Genomic DNA, 24803 nt, shown 5'->3' with positions numbered 1-24803 from the left:
GTGCATTCAAGCTTTCTAAAGACAATATGGAACTACAGTTTGCAACAAACCACTTAGGTACGTATTTGCATATATACCAAAAATAATGGTTAAATTGTCCCTTTTTTTTTTTTTGGGATAAACTGAACGATGAAATTATTCGCAAATTAAAGATTACTGATAAAGGTTTAAAAATTTTCCGGAGCAAATATCTGCATATAGGTATAAGGTTTCATGCAAATACTTAAGATTGTAAGGAGGTAATTGTTGTGTTACGTTTAGTGCTATAGCTAGCATTTTCCATATTAGTGTACCGAGTAAATTGATTGTTCTTTTTTGTTTTCTCATTTTAATAAGCACTTCAAATTTGCATTATATGGTTACAAAATTAATTTTATTTTTCTTCTCCCTGTCTGCTAGGCCATTTTCTCCTCACAAATCTTTTGTTGGACACAATGAAGAAAACATCACAACAAAGTGGAAAAGAAGGAAGAATTGTAAACGTCTCCTCAGCTGGTCATCGCTTCACCTATCGTGAAGGAATCCGTTTTGAACAAATTAATGATCCTTCTGGGTAACAACTTGCAGTATAGTTGCAGTTACTGGAATAATCTGATATGACTGTGAAATAAAAGAAAATAATCGAAACTAGTATTATTCATGAAATATCTAAAGAAAACCATTCATATACTAAATAACAGGTATGGAAAACTAGGCGCAGCCGGATATGGGCAATCGAAGCTTGCTAACATTTTGCATGCTAATGAGCTTGCAAGACGTCTAAAGGTATAAACAAGGCTTTAGTTTATCCATCATAAGGCTAATTGAATTAATAATCAGTCTGTTGTCAGTCAAATATTTTTTTTTTTTTCAGGAAGAAGCAGTGAATATAACAGCAAATTCACTTCACCCAGGAGCAATTGCAACCAATATTTTCCGCTACAATGCCATTGTCAATGGTAACACAACTTTTCCGAATCAAAACATCCAAGAAAACTTGGTTTCTCAAGGGGAAAAAAGTGCCGATTTCATCCGATTTCAACCAATATTTTCAGCAAATTCACTTCACCCAGGTTGTTTTGACATCAAATAGAAACCGTATTCAGATTTCAAACTCATACGGAAAAAATAGGAAAAAAATAGAAGAACATAACTTACCTTGTTGCTATTTTGAGATAGAGTTGCTCCAAATCTGAAACTTCACTGTGGAAATTTGAGGGCAGGTGGCAGTTGAGAGATGAGGGGGATGTCAAAATTTGAGGGCAGAGAGGAAAATTTGAAGGCAGAGAACAAAACTTGAGTGAACCAAAGTCGCTATTTCGAGAGAAGAAGAAGAAGAAGAAGAAGAAGAAGAAAGAGGGCATGACACTAGGGCATGGTCGGGCTTCCAATTCAGAGGAATGATAATGAAGATGTATTGTTGTTTAGGTTTAGTATATGTATTCTGTAATGTTATATATATATATATTTATTTTTTTTTTCTCTACGGGTCAGTTTCGGGTTTGAACCCGAAATTGACACGAAATTGAATTGCGGGTCAATTTCGGGTCACACGGGCCCAACCTGAAAACGACCCGTTTTGTTCGTGTCAATTTCGAGTCGACCCGATTCCGACCCACACCTCATTTTTCTCAACCCTAACCCGTAATTTTCGTGTCGATTTCGATTCGTGTTGTCTTGTCGTGACCCGTATTGCCGCCCCTACTCTTGAGGATTTGTCTGGAGTCTGTTCAAGGAGAGAAAAGCTTGTACAGATGTATGTATTTTTGATTGAATGAAGAATAAAGTGCTGAGATATTTCCAGAAATTTGTTCTGAGTTGGTTTAATTGTTCACGGTGTGTTCAAACAGATTCGAGTGTGGATTTCCTTTTGTTGTTTCATCTGAAATTTAGCAGAGATTGTTATTTCTAACCATTTATTTGTCATTTAATTTCAAAAAGTTTGTTTCTAAAAATTGAGATCCCTGGCTAGCACTACTTAATCAGGAATATGCGAGCCTAAGTCCGTGCAGTTTAAGTTTTTTTTTTTTTTTTTAATGTTTTATCTAACATTTTAATTATTAGCATGGCACACTAATTTTTATTGGGGAAACAATAAACAAGAAATCAATGGAGCCAAGTTTAGTATGGAGAGACTGGTATTTTCTTATTTAAAACTAACCATATGAATTTCCCCTCCTCGATCGGTAACGTCCAGCTCCTAAACACTTTAAAATCGTAGAAAATCCATTGGAAATGTTCGTCGTGCAAAGAAATGGTGGGCCAATTTTTCTAGATTACATTTATAGGATAAATTAGAGAGAGTCATTTTTAGAAAATTAGAATTCAAATATATCATTTTTGTACAAAATTTTTTATTGTTTACACATATATTGACATACGCAAATATATGGATTTTGACCAAAAAAAAAAATCTAAAAACTAGCTCAATTAGTATTTAGTGACAATAACAGTAATGATGATAGAACTGCTTGGGCTCGTTGTATACAATTATGCATAACAATATATACACACACACACACTGATGAAGTACATGTTTTTGGACGGAAAAAAAGGCTTATTATAATTTATATGTTAACTTTCCTATTAATTTTGTGTTTTTTTTTTACTAATGTTTTTATTAATTTGTTTAGTTGACCAGTAATTCATTAATTCAACAGCGATATTGTTTAATCATATGTACGAACATATTAATAGAAAGCATGCGGTACGTGTACAAGTAGCTAAAAGTCCGATTACATGAAGATCGGCCAGCGGGAGACATATGCCAACTGAATGAAAGAGTTATGTGCTCGGCCAATACATTAGGAGAAAGGAAAACTAAATTCCCAAGGTAATTCTTTCAAACATTTCATTAGCCTTAATTATTAATGTTGAAACACTTTTATTTATTATTAATATTGTTTTATCTCTTATATTTTATTTTTTAAATTGAAGGGAATACTGAAGATTTTAGATGTTCTTCACCTTCATTTTACTTGTACCAAGTTGTAAGGCCTTTATAATCGATCATGGTGATTAAGAACGCAACTCAATCTTGATCCCATCGATCTTCACTTTTCCAACCTCATTCCTTGGCACCAAAGTCACTACCACAGTGTCATCGTCTTCAGCATCCAAATCCTCCAACAACTCCGTTATCGCGAACAATACGTCGGTTTTCGTCTTCTCATGGCTATCCTTTTTGCCACTCGGTACGCTCGTGAAGCTCCCGGCGAACTCGGAGTTGTCTGGACGGATCGTTTCAGTCTGATCCTCGTCATTCACGTACACGGCAAAGCTGACCGACAAAGTCTCTTCGAACTCAACACCTTTAATTATCAGTACTTCCTCTGCATCATCCTTCTCCTTCTTGCTCCTCCTCTTCTTCGGTCTCGGCACCACCGTGCTTATCGGATTGTCCAACATCAACGGGAAAGCAGTCAGCGGCGTTGTAACCTTTTTCTCAACCGCACGCGCTGAGGGGACAAGGATGTTACTAGCTGTTGTTGTCACTTTCGCCTTCCTAGATTCTGGCTTGCAATTTAGCCAAGGAAGAGGGCGTTTCTCATATGTATAACCGAGCAATCTAGTGTCAACTGCATCTTTCACCTTCACGCGTACGAGTTGTTTTTTCTCGTCGTAGAACACGAACGAAGTTTCGAGCCAATCGGAGTCGGAAAAATCCGTTCTCTTGTCGCCCGGCAGTGTCTTCCATATGTTCCATATCCGGTCAACGTTGGCGTGGAGAGAGTAAAACAGTGGGTCCCGACCAGATGAGTAGAAGTGTCCCAAATCTTCATTGTTAGGGTTATTTGGATTGCCGCCCCATATATGAAGATTGTTGTGGGGCATTCTCTCCAAGGCGCCCATTCCTGGGTTAGGCTGGTCACCGGCACGATAAGGCAGGCCGAAGAACAGCTCCGCAGTTTTGGGGGTCACCACCTGACGGTACATGATGCTGAGGTTGTGGATAATCTGTTGCTTGTCATCGATCGTTGGATCATCAGCGCCTTTTGTGTAGTCGAGATCAACAACAACCGGAGGCTGGTGATTAGGGTTTCGGTTCTCGTCGTAAAGCGACGAGGTTGGGTCGGCGAATATGTCGGGCATTCGCATGCCTTCAGGGTGGTCCCAGTTCCAGAAGGGCAAGGCAAAGGTTGGGTCGTTGATGAGGCTGCCTAGGATTCTCTCGTAGAAGTAGAGTTGCCAGCGATGGAAGGGAAGGAAGAGCCAACAGTTGTGCACTTGGATGTTGATGTCCGGAAATCCAATCTGGTCGTACGCGCCGTTGCAATAGGCGCAGTGGACCATAGCTTGTTGCGTGAAGCTTCGCGGGTCGTCGTCGGGGAGAGCTCTCATGCGCTCCATGGCTATGTTGTACTTGTCAATGTATTCTTTGTCGAGCGTATGCGCTGGGAGCCTAACACGTAGTTTGGATGGGATGTGCGCTGGTGGCGTGTAGTCTATGATCTTTGGGGCCACTGGTGGGCAACATTCGACATGGACAGTAGGAGGCACATCATCCGGCAAGTGACATTTTGATAAGTCCGGTGCCTGAATCGGTGCAGCGGAGGCCAATGGGCCATTTACGGTGCTCAGCCCCGCCATGCCGTATAGGCCGCCGAGACCAAGTAGCACGTCTCTCCTATCATATTTTCGAGGACTACTTGTTGAAGAACTTTGCTGGTCAGTCTGATCAGACGTGATTTTGCATGCAATATTTGATTTACGTATGCCTTTCGTAGGTTTTGCGTCTCCTGGAGTTCGAAAGGAGGGACAAAAGGAAGTAGAGGTTAGGACGAGAGAAGCCATATTTGCTTATAGGTGTATATGCGTTGGAGATATTGCACACACAGGGAGGAAATGACCTCCTATTTATGATGAAACTGGTTGTGGGGAAGCCTAATAATCTGGTATACACACCAGTACACTGTTTCCTCGTGCATGCTTGCTTGTACAGCGCAAAACTTTATTTTTTATTTTCTTTTTGCTAATGGAAACTTTACTAGAAAAAAGACAGCTAGCTAATTATTCCTTGAATATAACCAATTTAGTAAAAAATGTCGCTGAATTTTTGCAAACAGACAAATTAACGTATATCAGATTCAGACTAGCTATATGAAGTTTGGTAAGAGGCAAAGAATCCGCCGAGCCCAAAAGCTTCAGCAGAATCAGCACAAACAAAAGAAACACGTGCGACCATATATATATATATATATATATATTTATATATAGTGAAACACATCAGCATAAAATAAAAAAATGAAAAAAGGACGCCTTTGTCAAAGTAGGACGCGTAACATATAATATAATACATTAGCCTTCATGAAAGATTAATGCATATTTGTGTCATTGTGCTAAAAAGGAATGTGTTTAAAGCAACTTATCGTAGGACTAATCGTTAAAATAAGCTGAATCTCATGTTTCGTAATGAAACAGATAACTAAACGCACTCTTTGTCAAGGTAATAGTAAAAGAATTTTGTTGTACATACAACTGCTAATAGCACGACCATGTGAACGAACTTAGGTATCAGTAAGTTATATCCATATATATATTGACAGTATACAGCTACTAACTAGTACGTTATTTTATATTTATAACTTTCTTAAATATGGTGATGAGAATTCATCTCATATCTACCCTTTTTTCCGGCCAGAATCTAATACTTAGCTAGCGTAATCATGCAGTGCTTCTGATCACTCGGTCATGTAGGGAAGGCAATACAGCTATATACAAGTTATTGCACTTGTAAATATTGATAGCTCACTATTACCGAGTTCATTGATGTATCATATACGCAGGGAAGCATATATATATATATATATATATAATACATTAGACAGAGAAAGAATTAACAAATGAATTGTTGACAAATGGGGTGAAAACTGTTGGGCGCAGAAAAGGAAAAGAGAAAATTTTGAGTTTTAAGGTTAATACCTTTCTTAAGATATCATTTGCACCCACCACAAGAATTTACTAACAACAAAAAACCGAATTTCTTGTAGCTATGTGGTGCCACAGGACACTAATATTACAAAATTCTAGTCAACCCTCTAAATACGTACCTTTCTTGTCAGATAATTGTAAAATGGCCCTAAAAAAATTGTAAACTGCATTTCGTTTTAGAATTGATCCAAGAACAACAATCAGCTCTTTTCTACACCAATGCTCAAAACCATATGTAGTTAGTTAAGTAATTTCAATAGCATATTACTCGTAAATATTCATTATATATAAGAACAATTAACAGGTCTATAACTAATAAACTTAAAATTGGCATTTTTATGCCGTAATCTTAAGGGTGGAATCAGAATATTCAAATATTCTCATTCGTAGAAGAATTACAATTTTCATTCCCAATAATGTTAATCTCATGGGATTCCTTTTATCTCATTTTTTAAGTAATCTGGAAGCTATCCAACATAGTGTTATTCATTTTCTGGATAATCTGGATACCTTGTGATACTCGTCAAAATATTTCAATCTAAATGGATCCTTCTTTTTTATTGCTACCAATACTAGAGGCGAACAAAAAGTCGAGAACGGACAATAACCGATGGTTCCGACTGAAACAGATGGAAAAACCATCGGAGGATGGTAGCTGATTCCATCGGTCACGAGTGAAATCAAACCGCTCGAAGATGGCGGTTCGGTGAATGGTTTTTGCATTGGAGAATCTGTCGTTGAACCGAAAACCAAAAAGGCTTCGTTTTAGCACTGTTCCACCTCTGCTCCTTCTCCTTTCGTAGTGCGAGGATACTCCCCGGCTTCCTTTAATTTTTTCTGTTTTTTATTTTGATGCTAAATATAAAAACCCTAAAACTTAAGGCCTATGTTCACCCAACCACACTCCCACATATACTTAGCTAGGCCCAACCCAAAAGGCATTTAAGTTTGGGAAATAATAAAAAATAGGCTAATATGAAAAGCTTAAGAAAGTATATAGACCAATTTTTAGTTATAGAAATTAATAGGTCATAACTTGTCAAGTTATGATTCATAACTAGATAAGTTATGGACAAAGTTGTCAAGTTATGGTTCGTAGCCAGACAAGTTATGGATAAAAACCGTGAATTATGGACAATAACTTGTCTAGTTATGGTTCATAACCAGACAAGTTATGGACGAAAATAGTAATTTGACCTATTTATTAACTTATGTAAACTATTGACCTATTAATTTTAATTCATCTCAAGTCTTGGCCTATTTCCTTCTTTCTCCCTTTAAGTTTTGAACTAAGCCCACTTACTAAAGTAAAAAAACGGAAATAGTAGAAAATAGGCCACTATAAAAAGCTTAAGAAAGTATATAGGCTAATTTTTAGTTATAGAAATTAATAGGTAATAACTTGTCAAGTTATGGTTCATAACCAGATAAGTTATGGACAAACTTGTCAAGTTATGGTTCATAGCCAGACAAGTTATGGATAAAAACCGTGAATTATAGACAATAACTTGTCAAGTTATGGTTCATAACCACACAAGTTATGGACAAAAACAGTAATTTGACTTATTTATTAACTTATGTAAACTATTGGCCTATTAATTTTAATTCATCTCAAATCTTGGTCTATTTCCCTCTTTCTTCCGTAAAAAAAAAAAAAAAAAAAAAAAAAAAAAAAAAAAAAAAACCCTAATTTATGGATGTTCCGTTCATAAGTTCAAACCAAAATTTAAATTTTTATAAGAAAAAATAATGTAACAAAATCATTTGAACCGATCAAGTTTGAACCCTTTTACTAAACATAACTGAAGACGTTTGGTTCATGAATTAGAAACATGAGATTAGAACTATTTTCGATTTACGTGTATTTTTTATGAAAGAAACCACTGTAACCAATCATCCCTACTTGTCCCTTCTTCTTTGGCACACTATTGTCGTCCTTGCTTTTATGGCGCCATCCTTCCGAGCTTCATCGGCATTTTTGAACCTCCCAAAGTCATTGACGGTGGCTGAGCAAGTACTGTCCGAGAAAATCAGTCACAGACATGTCGGTTTCCCACCCTCTTTGGTTGGCGCTTGGTTTTTTTAGATTTAAGTATAAGCTCGGCATTACATTTTATTGTAATTTTATTTGATTATAGTGAAAAGGTTCTACAGTGGATCGTCGCTTCGCATCAAAAGTAAGCCATAACATGTCGGTTTTCATATCTCTCATGTATTTTATTGGACTTTACATTGTCGTACTTATATTAATATATTGACTCGAGGTCATTGACTAGCCACTCAATCGACATTCAGATTTACTCATTGGCCTACTCTTTACAAATTTAATTGCAGAATTCATATTCCACAAGTGCTATTATCATTAGTCTTAAAAATTATAATATAAAATACTATAGGTATAGCCTAGTCAGCTAGTAATTATAATAATAATGATAATCACCACTCAACAACAAGAAAAAAATGATGATGGTGATGATGACGATAATAAGAGGCTCGCAAATGAAATTCAAATCATGACTAAAAAAAGAGAGAAAACAAAGCACACATCCCCAGATTCATGAATTTATTTCGATATCTAGATTTATAACGACGTTCCATTGGAGAGGAGAAAAAAAAAAAAAAAGTGCGCACGTTTTCCACTGGGTAGATACATACCAATTATAGCATGTTTACCTACACAATAATTGTGCATGAATTGAAGTAGACATAATTCAGAGTGAGTAGGATTTAGAATGAGGAATTAGAGTTATAATAAGTTGTTTATTTAGTGATAAAATTCAGAATTAGAATTACTCCAAATTTCATACATACATTTACTCACACATAGAATCGGAATAAATTAGTGTAAAAATACTAATATACCATTTAAGTTAATTTTATATTTTTAATTTAAATAATAAATAATATACTTATTATATTAAAATTAATCATAATTAATATATTTAGAAATTTAATAAATTTGAATATATATATTTAAATTTAAAAATAAAGTACATATTTTAATATATGAAAATTAAAAATAATTAAGCTAATATTATAATATTAGGCAAATAAAATAGTAAATATAGGTTCTAATCTCATTCCTCAATCTCAAATTTGAGTAGGATCCACCAATCTCATTCTCATTTCACGATGAAAAGAACAAGTAAATATGAGACTGACTCTCATTCTCCACTCTCATTCCTCAATCTTAATTCCTCAATCTTAATAAGTAAATATGTCATTAATGTAGTCCCACCAATAATTCATTGTTTTTCTGCTCTTTTTGTTGCCTGTTTTCCTTTTCTTTGTCAGACATTATGAGGTTACTAACATGCAATTTAAAATTTAAAATTATTTTCTTTTTAGTATATTTTTTTTGAAAGGATTTTTTTATGTATTAAACGCTCACATAATTCATCCCAAAGGAAATCACTTGTTTCATTCACATCAAACAAAGGAAAAACACAACTTAGCGAATGATATGTCGTATAATTGAATTCGTCTACGTACGCAGCAACACATATTTCGTTCAACTTGTTCGACCACATATCTTTAATATAAGCAAGTGTTTTACGATATTTGTCAAACTTTTTCCTAACTGCTCTTTTATTCTTGTACTGTTGTGCTTACCTCTATACATATAGATATAATAAAGTTAGTGTAAAAATAAGGAAAAAAAAAAAAAAAAAAAAAAAAAAAAAAAAAAAAAAAAAAAAAACTGTTGTGCTTACCTCTATACAAACGATCAATTTCCAACATTTCTGATACTCTCCGATAGAAACATATCACTCATCCACCACGTAGACGGTGGGTATATACTTGATTACAATATCTACTAATCCAGGTGTGGGGATAAATAATAGTCACAAATAGAACGAAGTTGTTTAGTAAGATTAAGAAGAAGGAAGCAGAGAAAGCCGCTTACGATCGACAATGAATCTTCAAAACAGAATGAAGTTGACGAGGAAAGATAAATCTTCAAAGTCAAGTATTAGAAGGGTGAAAATGATGTGGACAATGAATGAAGTTTATGGAATTCAATCTTAAAGATCGGAATTCTATAAATAGGGGAAGCACAAAGGCAAAGGGATCTTTTTTTTTTTCTATTTTAACTCACTGAAACTCTATCAAATTTGAAAGAGAAAACAAGAGTTTTAGCGAGAAAAAGATCAAATTAGTTGATTCGAAGAGTTAGGATAGGATCTGATTTCAGCACCAAGCAAAAGTAAAAGAAGACAAGTATGGGGAAAGCTCGCTTTCCTTCATCTACGTACCAATCTCATATTATAAACAATCAAGGAAAATCAAATAGTTAAAGAAACAGAGAGAAAAAACGCCATGATCTTTTAACTCAAGCAAATACAAGAGACTTTCAAACGGAATTTTCAGTCAAGAAAGAGAAGAACTTTCAGAAAAAAGAGAAACGCGATTGATCTGACCCAACCTATTTCTCTCCTAGAAGGTATCAAGGAAAAAATTGAACCCCTCCATTATTTGGTGGAGACTTGATCAGTAAAGAGACCTTGGGGGAAGATTGGATTTTCCGTAAATTTTTATGCTAGAGGAAGATTTTTCATTCAACGATATTTTTCTGATAATCTGCATGTTTGAGTCAGACATTTTCTTAGATATTGTTTATCTTTTTATTGTGGGTTGAAAATTTGACCCTCTTGATATTTCATGATTTGTTGTCGAGTTGTTTGATACAAACATGTTTTTTCTTTGTTTTTCCTCTTGTTTTTGTTAACTTCTAAAGCTTTCGTGGCTGATATGCGTTTGCTGCTTTCGGGGGGATTAACAGGTACGAGACAGTGTGATAGCTCTTTAGAAAACTCTAAATTTGATGAAGATTAAATTTTGTAATTTTTGGAGACGTTTAAGATTAATATTTTACGAAATAGTTTGGCATGAGGAGTCAGAATTTCCTTTATCCAAAAAATGCTTCTATGGAAAATTATTTTCATATAAAAAATGGTCCTCAAGTAGAATTTGGATGAAGTGTACTCTAGTGATTTCATGGATCAGGTAGTCAGAGATGTAGAAGAGTTACCCTAAATATTGATTGCGATTGGTCTATATCGACAAATTGGAATTTGAGATTATGAAAATATTTTTTAAGAGAATTAAAACTATGTTTTGCCTTAAGGTCGCATAAAGGTGAGAAATGAAGTTCGTATGCTTGGGATAGAGCTACAAATTTAAGGTGAGACTTCGAGTAAGGCTCGCTAGATTCGCTATCTTACCTGGTCTAGACCTAAAAGGGAAAAGGTTGGTCCACTCATTCCTTAAAACACGGCACACCAAGACTAGGCGGGCATTTTAATTATAAGGGAAATTTTAAAAAATATATTAATTATAACAAAAAGACTAATTTAGTCATTTTAAAAAAGACTTTTAAGTCTAGAACCTTGACCAATTCATGTCGGGGATTTGGCACGGGCCCGGCCAATATGAACAGGTTGGCGTGTTTAGCCTATCCTAAACTCATAGCTCAACCACATGAGCAAATCCTAGAATGTGATCAAGCTATTCCACAACATAGGTGGGCTTGGCCATGAGCATTATTATGATTATTTAGGATTCTTGTCATATGATGATTTATTTATTCGTAGGTATTTCAAATACTTGATTTTATTGAAATTATCTTTTACAATTTGTATTTTCAACAAAAAAAACAATTGTTGATTCTATAATATTTATTAAACGTTGCTATTTTAACTTCCACTTCCAAACTACGTCATGTTGCGTGATTTGTACTTTAACAAAAATCTGAAAAGCCTACTAATAACCCAATCAATTTGATAAAAATCACAAAATTCCAATCATCCGCCGACCGATTTCATAGAACTCTCAATAGCAAAATCTGCAATCTAATTAATTCAAAGAAATTTCCTTAGACGAAAATCCTACAACTTTCTTTAAAGTCATTGAAATTTTGCCTTGATCAGGACTTCCCGGAGAAAAGGAGTAGCGATGAGAGAAGCAAAGGACGACAACATCGAGAGTGTTGAGAGTGACATTCTTGGATGTCAGAGCTCTTGAAGAGCTGCCAGGGAGCTTGGGAGATTGATTTTCACTGTTTTAGGTTTAAAAGGCTAGACTCTCGATGATTATGCAAAATTCGAACCATTTTTTTTTTCTAATGTAACATCAACTGCTTTTAGATTTTCGTCCTTGAATTATGGAAATTAAACAATGATTTTAGAGAAACTGCCATCTAGTGTTCACGTAAAAAGGTCAATTTCTTTCTAATCTATCGAGACTCCTTTTATTTATTTTATTTTATTTTTGAATCCTGTAAATAATTACGGCCGGTTTAGTTGACTGATTTAAGTTTTTAATTTAAATTGAGATGTGATTTTTTATAAAAAAAATCTTACTCTAATAAACAAATTAAATATAATTATTTTTAAAAAATTTTCACTGTAATAAAATTTAAATCAATAAAATGAAGAAAACTTAAAAAGTTGAAGCCCAATTTCCCGTATTTATAGGATACATTAATTAATTATAAGTTTGTACACCATGAGATTTCTGACAAATTTACTATAGCTTGCGTGACTAATCCTCATTTAATTTTACGTATGGTACGTCGTCTTAAATTTTTGTCTACCCTTTTACCATGTACGGCTTCTATTTCTACCGGTTGGGTAGCTTTCATTTCAAGTCTCTTGCAAATACCCCGCTTTTCCTTTTGTTCTTTTTCTTTTCTTTGTAATAAGAGAGAAAAAGAGTATTCTCTTCAACATATCGGATCAGTTTATTTGTCGTTGTAGAATTTCAGGCAAAAATATTATTTTCTAGGATTTCCAAAACTAGCTATATATTGAGAATTGTATTATCTAATTTTCTTTTCACGCCATGTATTTAATGATTTCATTAAGTCCAATAAATTAATTATATAGCTTTGAAATCTTTGAGTTTGTTTTTCCCTTTTTCTTTTGGGTAAAAACAATATTGAGTTTGATCCTAGCTATTATACATACAAAATATGTCTCGCCCAAGATTGCAATTTCTATAGATAAACGGTACTTTTACAGCTAAATAAGTTGCATTAAAGAAGAGAAATGACCCAAAAAAAAGGATAATTTATAAATCTCATCCATGGATAAACAAGTTTAAAGATAAATAACTAGAATGATATTTTGATCAAGGACTCGGAAATCACTAATGATCAAATGATTAACACACGTTCTTTCTAGATAAAGTACACTTTTTAACTATTACACATATATATTAGGCGAGCTAGCGCGCGCGCGCGCGCCCACACACACACACACACACACACACACATATATATATATATATATGGTCCCAACTAACGTAGAACGATTACACAAGAGCTAGGTAGCCGCTAGCTACCATGCATAGAGCTTGTAATTCGAAAAATAGGCCAACTTCGACGTGAACCGCTTTGGCTGGCTGTTTATTGAAACAAAACATTTTTATCAACGAAAGGACTGAACTAGTTCAAGAAAGCAGCTCAATCTTAATGCCACCAATGGTGACCGGATAATTATTCTTCGGCACCAAAGCCACAATGATGTTTTCATCGTCGTCGGCTCCGACGTCGTCCAACAAGTCCGATATCCCGAGTTTCAGTGAAACCTTGCCGCGCTCAGCACCAGGCTTAAGCTTGTGAGGAACGTTACCGAAGCTTCCCGCAAACTCGGACTTGTCCGGCCCAGGGACATCCTCGTCGTTGACGTACACGTCAAACTTCACCGCCAATTCTTTGTCGAATTCAATGCCTTCAATTATCAACACCTCCTCTTCCTCCTCCTTCTCCTCCTTGCTCCTCCCCTTTATCGCCCTTGGCACCACCGTCGTCACTATATTGTCCGTCAACGTTATCGGAAAATCGGAAAGCGCCACTCGCTTGGCGTCGGCGGCACGCGCCACACCAAGATTCTTGAGCAATTTCACGAGCTTCGACTTACGAGGCTTGGGCTTTTTGTACAGCCAGGGAAGCTCGACGTCATCGTAGATGTACCCGAGCTTCTTGGTGTCGAGGCAGTCTCTGACCTTGACACGGACAAGCCTAGCGTTCTCGTCGTAAAACAAGAACTCGGCGTTCAAATAGTCCGGGTCGCTGATATCTTTCCTCTTCCGGCCACCTATCGTCTTCCATAGACTCCACATCCTGTCGACATTGGCGTGGTGGCTGTAAAACATCGGGTCTCGCCCCGCCGAGTAGAAGTTCCCCAAGTTTTCGCCATTCTTTTCCCTGTCCTTCTCGCTCCCGCCCCAGATATGGATAGCAGTGTGAGGAGTTCTCTCGACGGTACCCGCCCCGGGTTCCTTATCCGTGCCTTGGCGGTACGGTTCGCCGAAGAAGAGCGACTGTAGTTTGGCTCCGGAAACCATACTCTGGTACATGATGGTGAGATTCTCCTGTACCTGTTCGTTATAAGTCTTGGGGGTGGTATCTTTACTCAGACCAAAGTTAAGGTCGACGAGACTGGGTGGCTGGTGCTTGATGCTTCGTTTTTCGTCGTAGAGCGCAGATGATTTGTTGGTGAAAAAGGCCGGCATTTGCATGCCGTTGGGATGGTCCCAGTTCCAAAACGGCAAGGCGAAGGTCGGGTCGTCGATAAGCTTCCCCAAGATCTTCTCGTAGAAATAGAGGTACCACCGGTGGAAGGGAAAGAAATGCCAACCGTTGTGGACTTGAAGAACGATTTCGGGATAGTTGACTTGATCGTACGCGCCATTGCAGTAGGCACAGTGCACGTTGGCTTGTTGCATGAAATTTCGCGGGTCGCTGTCGGGGAGTTTCCGCATGCGCTTCGTTGCTTCGTTGTACTTGGCAATGTACTCGCTGTCCACAAGGTGCGCTGCGGGCCTAACGCGCAGCGGGGTTCTCGGCGGCTTGTAATCAATGATTTCGTCCGAATACGGGGGACAGCATTCGGTCACGACGCCGGCAGGGAGGCCGCTCGGAGTGCTGCATTTTGAGAGGTCCGGCGGAAGCAACGGATCGGCAATGGCGAATCGGTCGGATCCTAGCCCGGCTGCACCGTATAGCCCTCCGAGACCGAGCAGCATATTTCTCCGGTCGAGTTTTCCCACACCGGAGTTAGAAGAGTTGGCGGTAGGGTTTTGGTTATCACCATTCTCCGTTGCCATGCATGAGATTGGTGATCTACGTAAAAGGGCTTTGCTTTTAGTCTTTGCATGGCTGGGAGATTGGGATTTGTTTTGAAATGAAGGATACAAGGAAGGTTTATAAATGGTGGTGGGAGTGGTGGTCGCGAGAGCTTGTGTAAGGGAGAAAGAAGCCATATTTGCTAGCTTGGAGATAGGGTTTTGGTTACTACGTTATTCAGAGAAGCGATCTCTTTATAGGGAAAATTCAGAGTATATGTAAGGATATTAATTATTTTTCTTTTCGAAATGCAAAATCAGCTCTCTTCGAAGCTCGTGTCTGGACGTTTTTTCTTTTTCTTTTTTCTCCCTTTTTTGCTGGGAAGAAAATCTCATAATTAATAACCTAAATGATACGGCATCTTTCACGTGTTTTTATTTCTTATTTTGGTGGGTCCTTGTCATCCTTCAAGTATTAGTTAGCATTTATTATACAAGAAAGAACATTGCTGAACAATATTTAAAAGTAAATTCAAAATTTTTTCAAATTGCTATTGAGACAAGAATGATTAGTTTGCATTCCTATAAAAGAATAAAAAGAAAAAAAAATGATTGATTGCATTAGGACTAAGATCACTATCAATTTTTCGTATCTTAAATGGTATTCAATGAACCCTAGCATGTTAAATCATTTAATGAACAAGAATGAATTTGAAGAAAATTTTGATTTTTTAAATAATTTAATATAATATAATTGGCTAAACATCATTGGGACAGATGATTTAAGTTTGTTGCAGGTATGCACATGTATTATTTTAGAATTTCTCATTACTAAATAGCCGTACTAATTGTCAAATATTTGTTATAAATGGAGGACATTCTCGTGAATATATATTGTTGGTAGATCTAACGAAGAGGGTTTGTTTATATTTTTTTCCAAATTTTTAAGTTTTTTTTTTTTTCCGTTCATTTTACCGATTCGAGCCCTTAATAAACGGCTCTCAGAAGCTCTAACATAAAGTCATATATCAACTTGAATTAACGAACTAAACGAACTCTTAGTAAAACTTTAAAATTGGATGGGCCAGAGTATTAAATTAATTTAATACTCCGTAAAAAAGTGGATGAAGTTCATAGTAAACTAAATCTTTAACTTTTTTCTAATGATGTCTAGCATGTCCATTGAAATTGTTAATTTGGACTATTTTTCTTTTTGGGTGATCTAATGCACTAGCTATATATTAATCCATTATCAACGCATATCATGTGGTATTGTTTCCAAAAGAAATTTTAAATTTATTATTTTAAATAAAGTTATTTTATTTTCGAATTTATATAATTGATAAATTAATGCAATCCCTTTTTAAGGATAAAAATCCGTTCTGATACTACACTAAACATATAAATTGCAGAGACGGTATTTCAATCTTTAGCGATAATCTTATCAAATTTTGTGCACCCAATGTAGCCTTATTGGTTTGGGTATTTATGCATTAATGTTCGGATAAATGACACGGAATTCTTCACACCAAACATTTATTTTAGAATAAACTGAAATGCTATGTGCATTTATCCATTTTAGAATAAACTGAAAGGCTATACGCATTTTAGAATAAACTGAATTTGTAGTCCTACACGGACGAGATAACTTCTCGATCCATAGCTCTACTATTCAGATTCTTTCAACATTTCTTTCCATTCAATAGATTTTCTTCTATTGATCAAGTAGAAAATCAAAAAAAAAAAAAAAACCAAAAGAAAAACAATGCTTCTCAAGATTTTCTCACTACAAGAAAAAGGGACACTAGTGACGACAAAAAGTCGTTACAAAAAATACAAAGTCGTCGCAAATATAATTTTAGCGACCACTTGTCGTCGCAAACGTGTCGTTGCAGTTGAATAGTCACAAAAATAATCTTTGCGACCACAGCTTGTCGTCGCAATAATATTTGCGATGACAATCGTCACAAATGAGTCGCTACAATTATTTCGTCGGGTACATCATTAGGATGACATGGCATTAACTATTGCGACGGCATTTTTTGAATTAAGTCGTCGCAAAAGACGCAGTGGTAGCTGACGTGGCATATATTTTTTACAACCGCAATTGTTGTCGCAAATAATATTTTAATTTTTTATTTATTTTTTCTCATTTTAATAATTATAATAAATATAATTCATAATATTAAATATAAATAAAAATTAAATAAAAGGAAATAAATAATAAAAATATAAATAAAAATTATTACGGTAAAAAGTAATTAATAAAATAAAAATGTAATTATAGTAGAAATGTATAGAAGTACAAATTGTTATATTAATAAAACTCTAATCTCCTAAATTAGTAGCATCACTAGAATTATTATTGTTATCATCAGAAGGATTCAGAGGCAGATGAGATGGACGGACATACGACTCAAGAGGAGTAACTGCTGGGAAAGTCATGTTGAGGTGCATTTGAGTGATGAAATCCTGCATCATTCTGACGCTCTCATACAGCTGGAGGTTTTGCTGGCAAGTCCGTTGTAAGTATTTTTCTACGCGTGGAACATAACGTGTCGTAGAAGATCCTGCCGAGTGTGAGCCAGATGACGACGCATCCCCTCGATAAAACTTTTTGTGAGAGTGTGCGATCCACTCCAGTCTTGTGTCCTCTGCAGGTGCCCAGAAACTGCTCCATAATATCCTCCTCGTTTAATATTCCTGTCACGGAGGAGCCAGAAGTAGCAAACTGCGTCTGGATCTGCGTTTCTCTTTCTCCCTCCATCTAATGCTACAAATATTATAAGAACAATAATTAAATACATAATGCGATTTAAATAGAAAAAATATAATTAAACATTATGAGTATACTTACAAAAGTCTGTTCAGCTTGGGGATTAACCCAAGTATCCCCACGACGATGCATGTCCCCCCAGTTATCGATGACGGACATCGGTTGTTGAGTCTCTATAGTAGACTGTATAGTAGTTTAAATGTATATGAATATAGTGTAATCGATTATCAAATTAACATTTTATATGAAATAAATTAGTTACAAATACTTACTTTCTTATCGCAATGTTAGGAGTATGACAGTCGACCATGAAAACTCGACCACTTTTGTTTGCTATGATTAAGTTCATTGATCCTTAACTTTTTCTATTTATGATTACATTCAGCGTTAGAAAAATTAACCTTTATTATATATTTTATAAAAACAACATATAAAATAGATTCAATTACCTGAAACTTGTCAGACATGAATCTATCCCAGCAACGACCATAGTGAGTTGGATTCCTGAGATTTTTAGAAGGGCGGGCCCTAACTGCACTCTCATTTTGTGAAGCACCAAGATCTTTGAAATAGTCATGGAGGTCGCTTTTCCAATCCTTATAACATTTTGCAGCCTCCATGTCGACCACAGACCTAAGTATACTATCGTCGTAGTCATAATCGAGGTTAAACCATTCCTGTAATACAATATAAATATGTTAAATGATATTGAAATTTAGATTAAATTAAAAAACATTAAAGTTGAATAATTTATACCAGCAGGCGCTGCTGAATCTCTCTCTTATGCTAGATGTCCACGTCCTTTTAAGCATCGTGGAAAGGCTCACAGACATCCCTAACATGGATTCTAACGGCACTATCAAACCAGGTGTCGTAGTTTCCAACTGCCTTCCAAGTACCTCCACATTAGTCAAACATGGGGGTAATCTTTCCTTCCTTTGCCACTCTGGCTGCGATTTCATGACCCTTAGCATTCCCTCGACCTCCACGAAGTCGTCGAGGTGCGGCATCGGGTGTTGTAGAATGAAATATATTTAGTGATCATTTAATACTGATGTAATTAATTTAACAAATTTATAATTATGTTCTAACATACCTGACTCACAGTGTGATGACAACCTATAAGGAACGGGAGAAGGTTGCGCTACCCCTGAAGAGCCAGCACATGTAGCGACTAGGCCAGGCATGATTGCCTATTAAGAAGTCATCATAAACGTTATTATCTTATTTACATAGATCTTATGTTATATGAATAATTATAATTATTAAAACAATAATCGCAGTACATAATTTCTATTCATCGTCACTATTAATGTCTTGATTATCGCCCTCCTCATTTATGTCATTATCATCCTCAGAATCGTCAATGTCTTCTTCAACGAAGTCTTCTTCATCATCATCAACCAGTATATGAGAGTCATTATCCCCAACGGAAGACTTGTCTTTTAAAATTGCATCAACATTAGACAAGACAACATCAGATGATATATCAGGTCGATTCCACATCAAAGTGTCAATCTCGGGGAGTTCCACAACTAATTATCACATATTTCAATTTCAATTCAAATTTAAAATTCACAATTCTAAATTCAAAACCACAAACTATATCTAAAATCTAAAACAAAATTATAAACCATAACAAAAATACCAAAATTAATTAACAAAATATTAACCACAAAATCCAAACCGACAAATACCGGGGGTTGAAGAACGATAAGGCGGTAAGAAAAGAGGACCCCGACGACCAAAAAATGGCAAGTGCGGCTGGAAAACTGTGAGTTTGGCCGGAAAAGTAGGAGGTGAGTGGGAGATGAAAACTCCGCGTTTTTTGACTTTTTTTCTCTGCAAATGAAAGATTTGAGGAGAGAACAATAATACTAAGCTATTTTCAGTATTTTTGGACGGTTTTTGGAGGTTTTGGACGGAGAAAACGAGAGAAAACTGAGACCCTCACTGGGAAAAATGGCGGAAGGAGTTCTACGATCGTGGTTATACATGTCATTTTTTGCGACGACATTATGTCGTCGCAAAAAATATTAAATAGTCGCCGTAATTCATGTTAAAACGAAGGCGTTCTTCTTCACCTCATTAATATTTCTGAGAATATTCTTGAGGAATATACCCTGGTTCTTTTTTTGTGACGACAATTTAACAATGTCGTCGCAAATAATTTTGAGGAAACCGCCAAAGTTTCCGCTCTTTTTTTTTGGGAAAAAGTAAATCCCATGTTATTTGTGATGGCACATGTCGTAGCAAAAAATAGTCGTCCTTGATAGAATTTTCTAGAACCCTTTTTTCCGACGACACGTGTTGTCACAAAAAAGTCATTCTGAAAAGAATTTTCTGGAACAATTTTTTTGCGTCGACGTTTTGCATAGTCGTCGCAAAATAAAAGAAATATCTGGACCCTATTCGCGGGAAATCGCCAAATTTCCGTCCTCTTTTTGGCCATGTCACTGCCAACTGTAACCATCAATATTTGCGATGACATGTCCTCGCAAATAATGTACAAACTGGTGCCAAAATTGTTGGCGCCAGATTGATTTTGGCGCAAATAGTTATTGACATGTCGTCGTTAATATGTCGTTCCATTTTAACGACGACATGTCGTCGTAATTACATAAATTTTGTACAACGACATATCGTCGTAAATAGTTAATGCGACGACAAATCGTTCAAAAATTTTATTTTCTTTTAAACGACGACATGTCATCACTAATACTATAATTGTAGCAACGATAAATATCGTCACTAATAATCCTTTTTGTTGTAGTATCTTAGTGTTCTCAGCGAATTTTTTGGTGGCCGAACAAATATATATTAATGCAGCTACATGATGGAAAAGACTACTTATAAAATTTAAAGCTCTGAAGGTATTGGCCATGGTGGATCAGAAATCGGGGAATATAAAAATGTATATAGCCTTGTCATATGATCGTGAGCGAAAAGATGATCTTCACGTGCAAAAACTGGTAGAATTAATTAATTAGCCGCGTAAAAATTCGCACCATTCTAACTTCTGCCGACAGTTCCAGTGCTTATTATGAGATTTTCTTGTTTTGGAGACAATTCTGAAGGCGCTTATAGCTACGGGGTTGGGATAGAACCATACGCCATACAGGTCAATTAAAGACAATAAATGTAACATATATGTATTAATTTCAAAAATTATTTAAAGTTTACCTAATTATTAAGACGTCTAAAATTATAGGTATAGTACGGGAGTATAAAGATTACAATTTTTACGATAATGAAATTCTTGCTCAGGCTTTAAGAGAGCCAGATTCATTAAAATTGGTTCTTGGTTAGGTTAAGGGTAATATACTTAGGGCCCGTTTAGTTCGCTGATTTGAGTTTTTAATTCGAGTTGAGATGTGATTTTATGTGAGAGTTTTTTACTGTAACAAAAAAAATTAAATGTGATTATTTATGAGAGCTTTTTATTATAGCAAAACTCAAATTTTAAACTCAAATCAGTGAAATGAACGGGCTTAAGAAATTTTTCTAGAATTAACCCTTAAAAGTTATATTGTGAAATTAGTACCGCTCCATGTGTTTATTATTGTCTCTTTCTTTTTTATTTTATTTAAGTTTGTATCTATTCTGATAAAAGGACAGTTATGATTAAGAGATTAATGATTATTACGGTAGGATAGTTTTGTACTTTTTCCTAATAATGGTGCAGCACATGGTGCTCCAATAGGCTTGTATTTTTCGTGAACTTAACCAGGCCGCTAAAGACAAAAATGCTTCTCATGCTATTAGTCTTAATGCTCCTGTAGGTGGATTTTGGCAACTAACTAATCTTTCTTGTCTGAAGTGGATGGGGATATGTCAAGTTTTCCTACCATATATATAGATAGATAGATTTCTCTGATCTGGCTTTTTTGTAGTGCACAACTATTTCTCAGATTATTATTATCATTATTTTTTATTTGGTGGTGTGTTTTTACAGCTACTACGATTTTCTTGGTTCAAAGGGGAAGATTAGGCTCAAAGTCATACATTGTTTATACGTGTAATTTGGACTTAGTTTTCCCACTGGGTTTTTCTTTTCTAATAATACCTCCTAAAATTATATCCTTTATGGTTCCTCAATCCCTTCATTTTAACTCGGTTTTCTTTTGTTTTTTCTCTTCCCAGGGTTTTGTTTTAATTTTTCGTTTCTATTAAGGACTGTCTCGGTAGGCCTCTCTAATAGTAGTGTCAATTTTTAATCACTGAATCTGTTTAAAATCATATTAAGTTAAAAAAATATACAAAATAGACAGTTTTTAATATAGATCTGACGGTTGAAAAGTAAATAACTATCAGTAGTTCATTTTTTTAATCCTACTATAAAAACTCCCTTTCTATTAGGATTAATTTGCGAAAAGTTATTATTTTTATCACAAAAGGGAAAAAACTGTGTTCTTCATGATCAAAGTGAGAAGGGTTTTAACTTGCGTAAATAAAGTCAGACATAATCGTGATTTTTTTTCCTCATTTTTTTTTCATTTTGTACTTGTTTTACTGGTAGAGCGATTTAACGAGGCCTCTATGATCTTAATCTTTTTTATTAAGAGAATATATCCTTGTTTTATTTAGGTTGTCATGTTTTTTCTTTAGCCTTTTGTGAATGGTCATTTCATGTGTACTTTCATTTTCTTTTTATTTTAGTTTTTGTGGGTGGATTCTAAATTTTGTATTTTTATTTATAAGTTTGAGTGGAGAATTTGATATATAAATTAAATTGTTTATTAGTACTAATAACCTAATTAAGTTGTGCTTTACTTCTCTAGTATGAGTTACTCTTTCTTCACTAGCTCAAGAATTCAAAGGTGAAAACGAGAACATACAATTGTAACAAGAAGATTGAATGTAAAGTTGGATCGTGACCATTCTATTTATAACACAATAAGTACACTAACTTATAAAACACGACCTTTCTGTTTGAAGCTAATCAATTCTGCACGCTGGAATAGGAAAACCAATTAAGTTGAAATTAACGGCAGAACTTTTAACAAATTCTAAAAACAGAAAGCTTTTATTACACAGATCCTTTTTCAACTGTTAAGTCAGGCAACGCCCAACCTAATGCCTCATGCAAAAAAAAATATTCAGCTACAAAGGGCAAGTTGGCCTCCGTTCACAACTACTGCAGTGGGATGGACCCCACCTAATGGGAAGCACTCAAGCAATTAGGCTCGCTATGATCCCTCTAAAAAAATGCTCTCTACTAACTAGTTATCGGTATACACATTTTTTGATGTGAACTTCCGATGATAATTCAATGCATGGATGACCTTTCTTTGTTCTTGAAAAGTGACAGTCGGCCGGGTTACTTTCACTGTGGCCCCTACCCAGTGGGTTGCACCCTCATAGATATCCGTGCCAATTCTTCCTCGTATATTTAGGATTTGGATCACGCGTTAAATTTTAGGAGAGGGACGTTTGGTTAGAGAATTTATATCATAATTTAAATCATAGTTCATAGTTTGTTATAGTATTTTTTTTAAAAAAAATACACGTAAATTAAAAATAGTTATAATCTCATGATTCTAATCCATGAACCAAATATTTTCTTAATATCTAAAATGACCTCTGATCGATGAGAAAAAAGATAAATTTGTATGAATATAAGTTTTTACTTCTCATTTATGATTAATATTATTTTTGGTCAAGTAATTATATTAATTAAAAAAATAATAATCAAGAATAAGAGTATAAATTTAAATTCATATACTCTAAAAATAAATTCAACTGTTTTCTCTCTAAAAAATCAATCAAGTAATTTTGCAATTCTTACTAAACTTTTTTTTTTCATGTTTTAATGTTTACTTGACGTGTTATAATTTGATTGGATGTACTTTAATTAAGATACTAAAAATTAAATAAATAATTTGAGTTCTTATATTTAAACAATCGTACTCGTTTCTTTTTTACTCTTTTTTCTTTAAAAAAAAAAAGCATACTAATTCTATTTTAATTGTTTCAATACATAGTCTTATTTTTTATTAATAGCCCGGGATCGTATTCACGTACACTCTCAAATTCAAGTTCCATTTACTAGCAAAAACAAAAAACAAAAACAAAAAATTCAAGTCCCATTCCATCTTACCTACCTCATCTAGTCATTGCTTGATTACCTGTCTTGTGGATAAAACATAAAATGAAAAGCACATGCTCTTTAGGTAGAGTTGTAGAAATAATGTAAAGGCATATGTAGCCTCATAATATTATTGTCAGAATTCGTTCATTTCACTGAATTAAATTTAAAATTTAAATTTTATTACAGTAAAATTTTTTTAAAAATAATCACATTTAATTTTTTTACTATAATAAAATATTTACATAAAATTACATCTTAATTTAAATTTAAAATTTGAATCAGTAAACTAAATAAACTCTTAATTTTCTGTCTATTTTCCTTTGATTCACGCAAACAACCCTACTTTTATTATTGGTCAATTTACTATCTACCCGACCAGAAGTCGGTAGGCGTTTAATTATGCAAGACAAAAATGTAGGTCCAAATAATTATTATTATGGTCCGATATGGTCCGCTATCGCTATGTGCGTTCACAGTCTTACTACTTTTGCAGTACTTATGATGCAAATTGTAAACAAATAATTGGGCTCCCTCGGTAAATAAAAGTGATGTTAATTAATAAAAAAGACACAGTAAAAGATATATCATGTGCATCAAATAGTTACTCTATTATCTACTATCGTTATTTTAATTATATGATATAAGTCAGATATTTGTAATAAATTAAGTAATTAATAAAAAAATTTATAACAATTAATGAGATTAAATCAATAACTTATTATTAAAATATACCCTTATTCCCTAAAAAATGCCTCTATTAGAAAGTAACAATTAATTTAACCTGCCCATTAAAATTAAACCCATATATATACATATATGTATGCATGTATGTATATCATTAAAGGATTTTTCAAAATAACTGAATATTTATGAAAGAAATCAAATAATAGCCAAGCTTATTAATGTTGATTGTTGAGTTAAAAAATGACCCTTTTGATAAATCTCATATTTACTTCC

At 34.8% G+C, this 24803-nt stretch overlaps 2 protein-coding genes across 2 annotated transcripts; both read right to left on the bottom strand.

Annotated features, from left to right (window-relative positions):
* Nucleotides 1-2997: 2997 nt before the first annotated feature.
* Nucleotides 2998-4773, bottom strand: LOC21395354 (polyphenol oxidase, chloroplastic). The gene has a single exon (XM_010102266.1). It carries the CDS (start codon nucleotides 4771-4773, stop codon nucleotides 2998-3000), a length of 1776 nt encoding a protein of 591 aa, XP_010100568.1.
* Nucleotides 4774-12960: 8187 nt separating this feature from the next.
* LOC21395353 (polyphenol oxidase, chloroplastic) lies at nucleotides 12961-15253 on the bottom strand. The gene has a single exon (XM_010102265.2). The coding sequence runs from the start codon at nucleotides 15175-15177 to the stop codon at nucleotides 13363-13365; it is 1815 nt and encodes a 604-aa protein (XP_010100567.1). The 5' UTR covers nucleotides 15178-15253; the 3' UTR covers nucleotides 12961-13362.
* Between the last annotated feature and the right edge of the window lie 9550 nt (nucleotides 15254-24803).

This window comes from Morus notabilis, unplaced genomic scaffold (assembly GCF_000414095.1).
Source record: "Morus notabilis unplaced genomic scaffold, ASM41409v2 Scaffold1428, whole genome shotgun sequence".
Lineage (NCBI taxonomy): Eukaryota > Viridiplantae > Streptophyta > Magnoliopsida > Rosales > Moraceae > Morus > Morus notabilis.
This window is presented reverse-complemented; position numbering and strand designations above follow the sequence as displayed.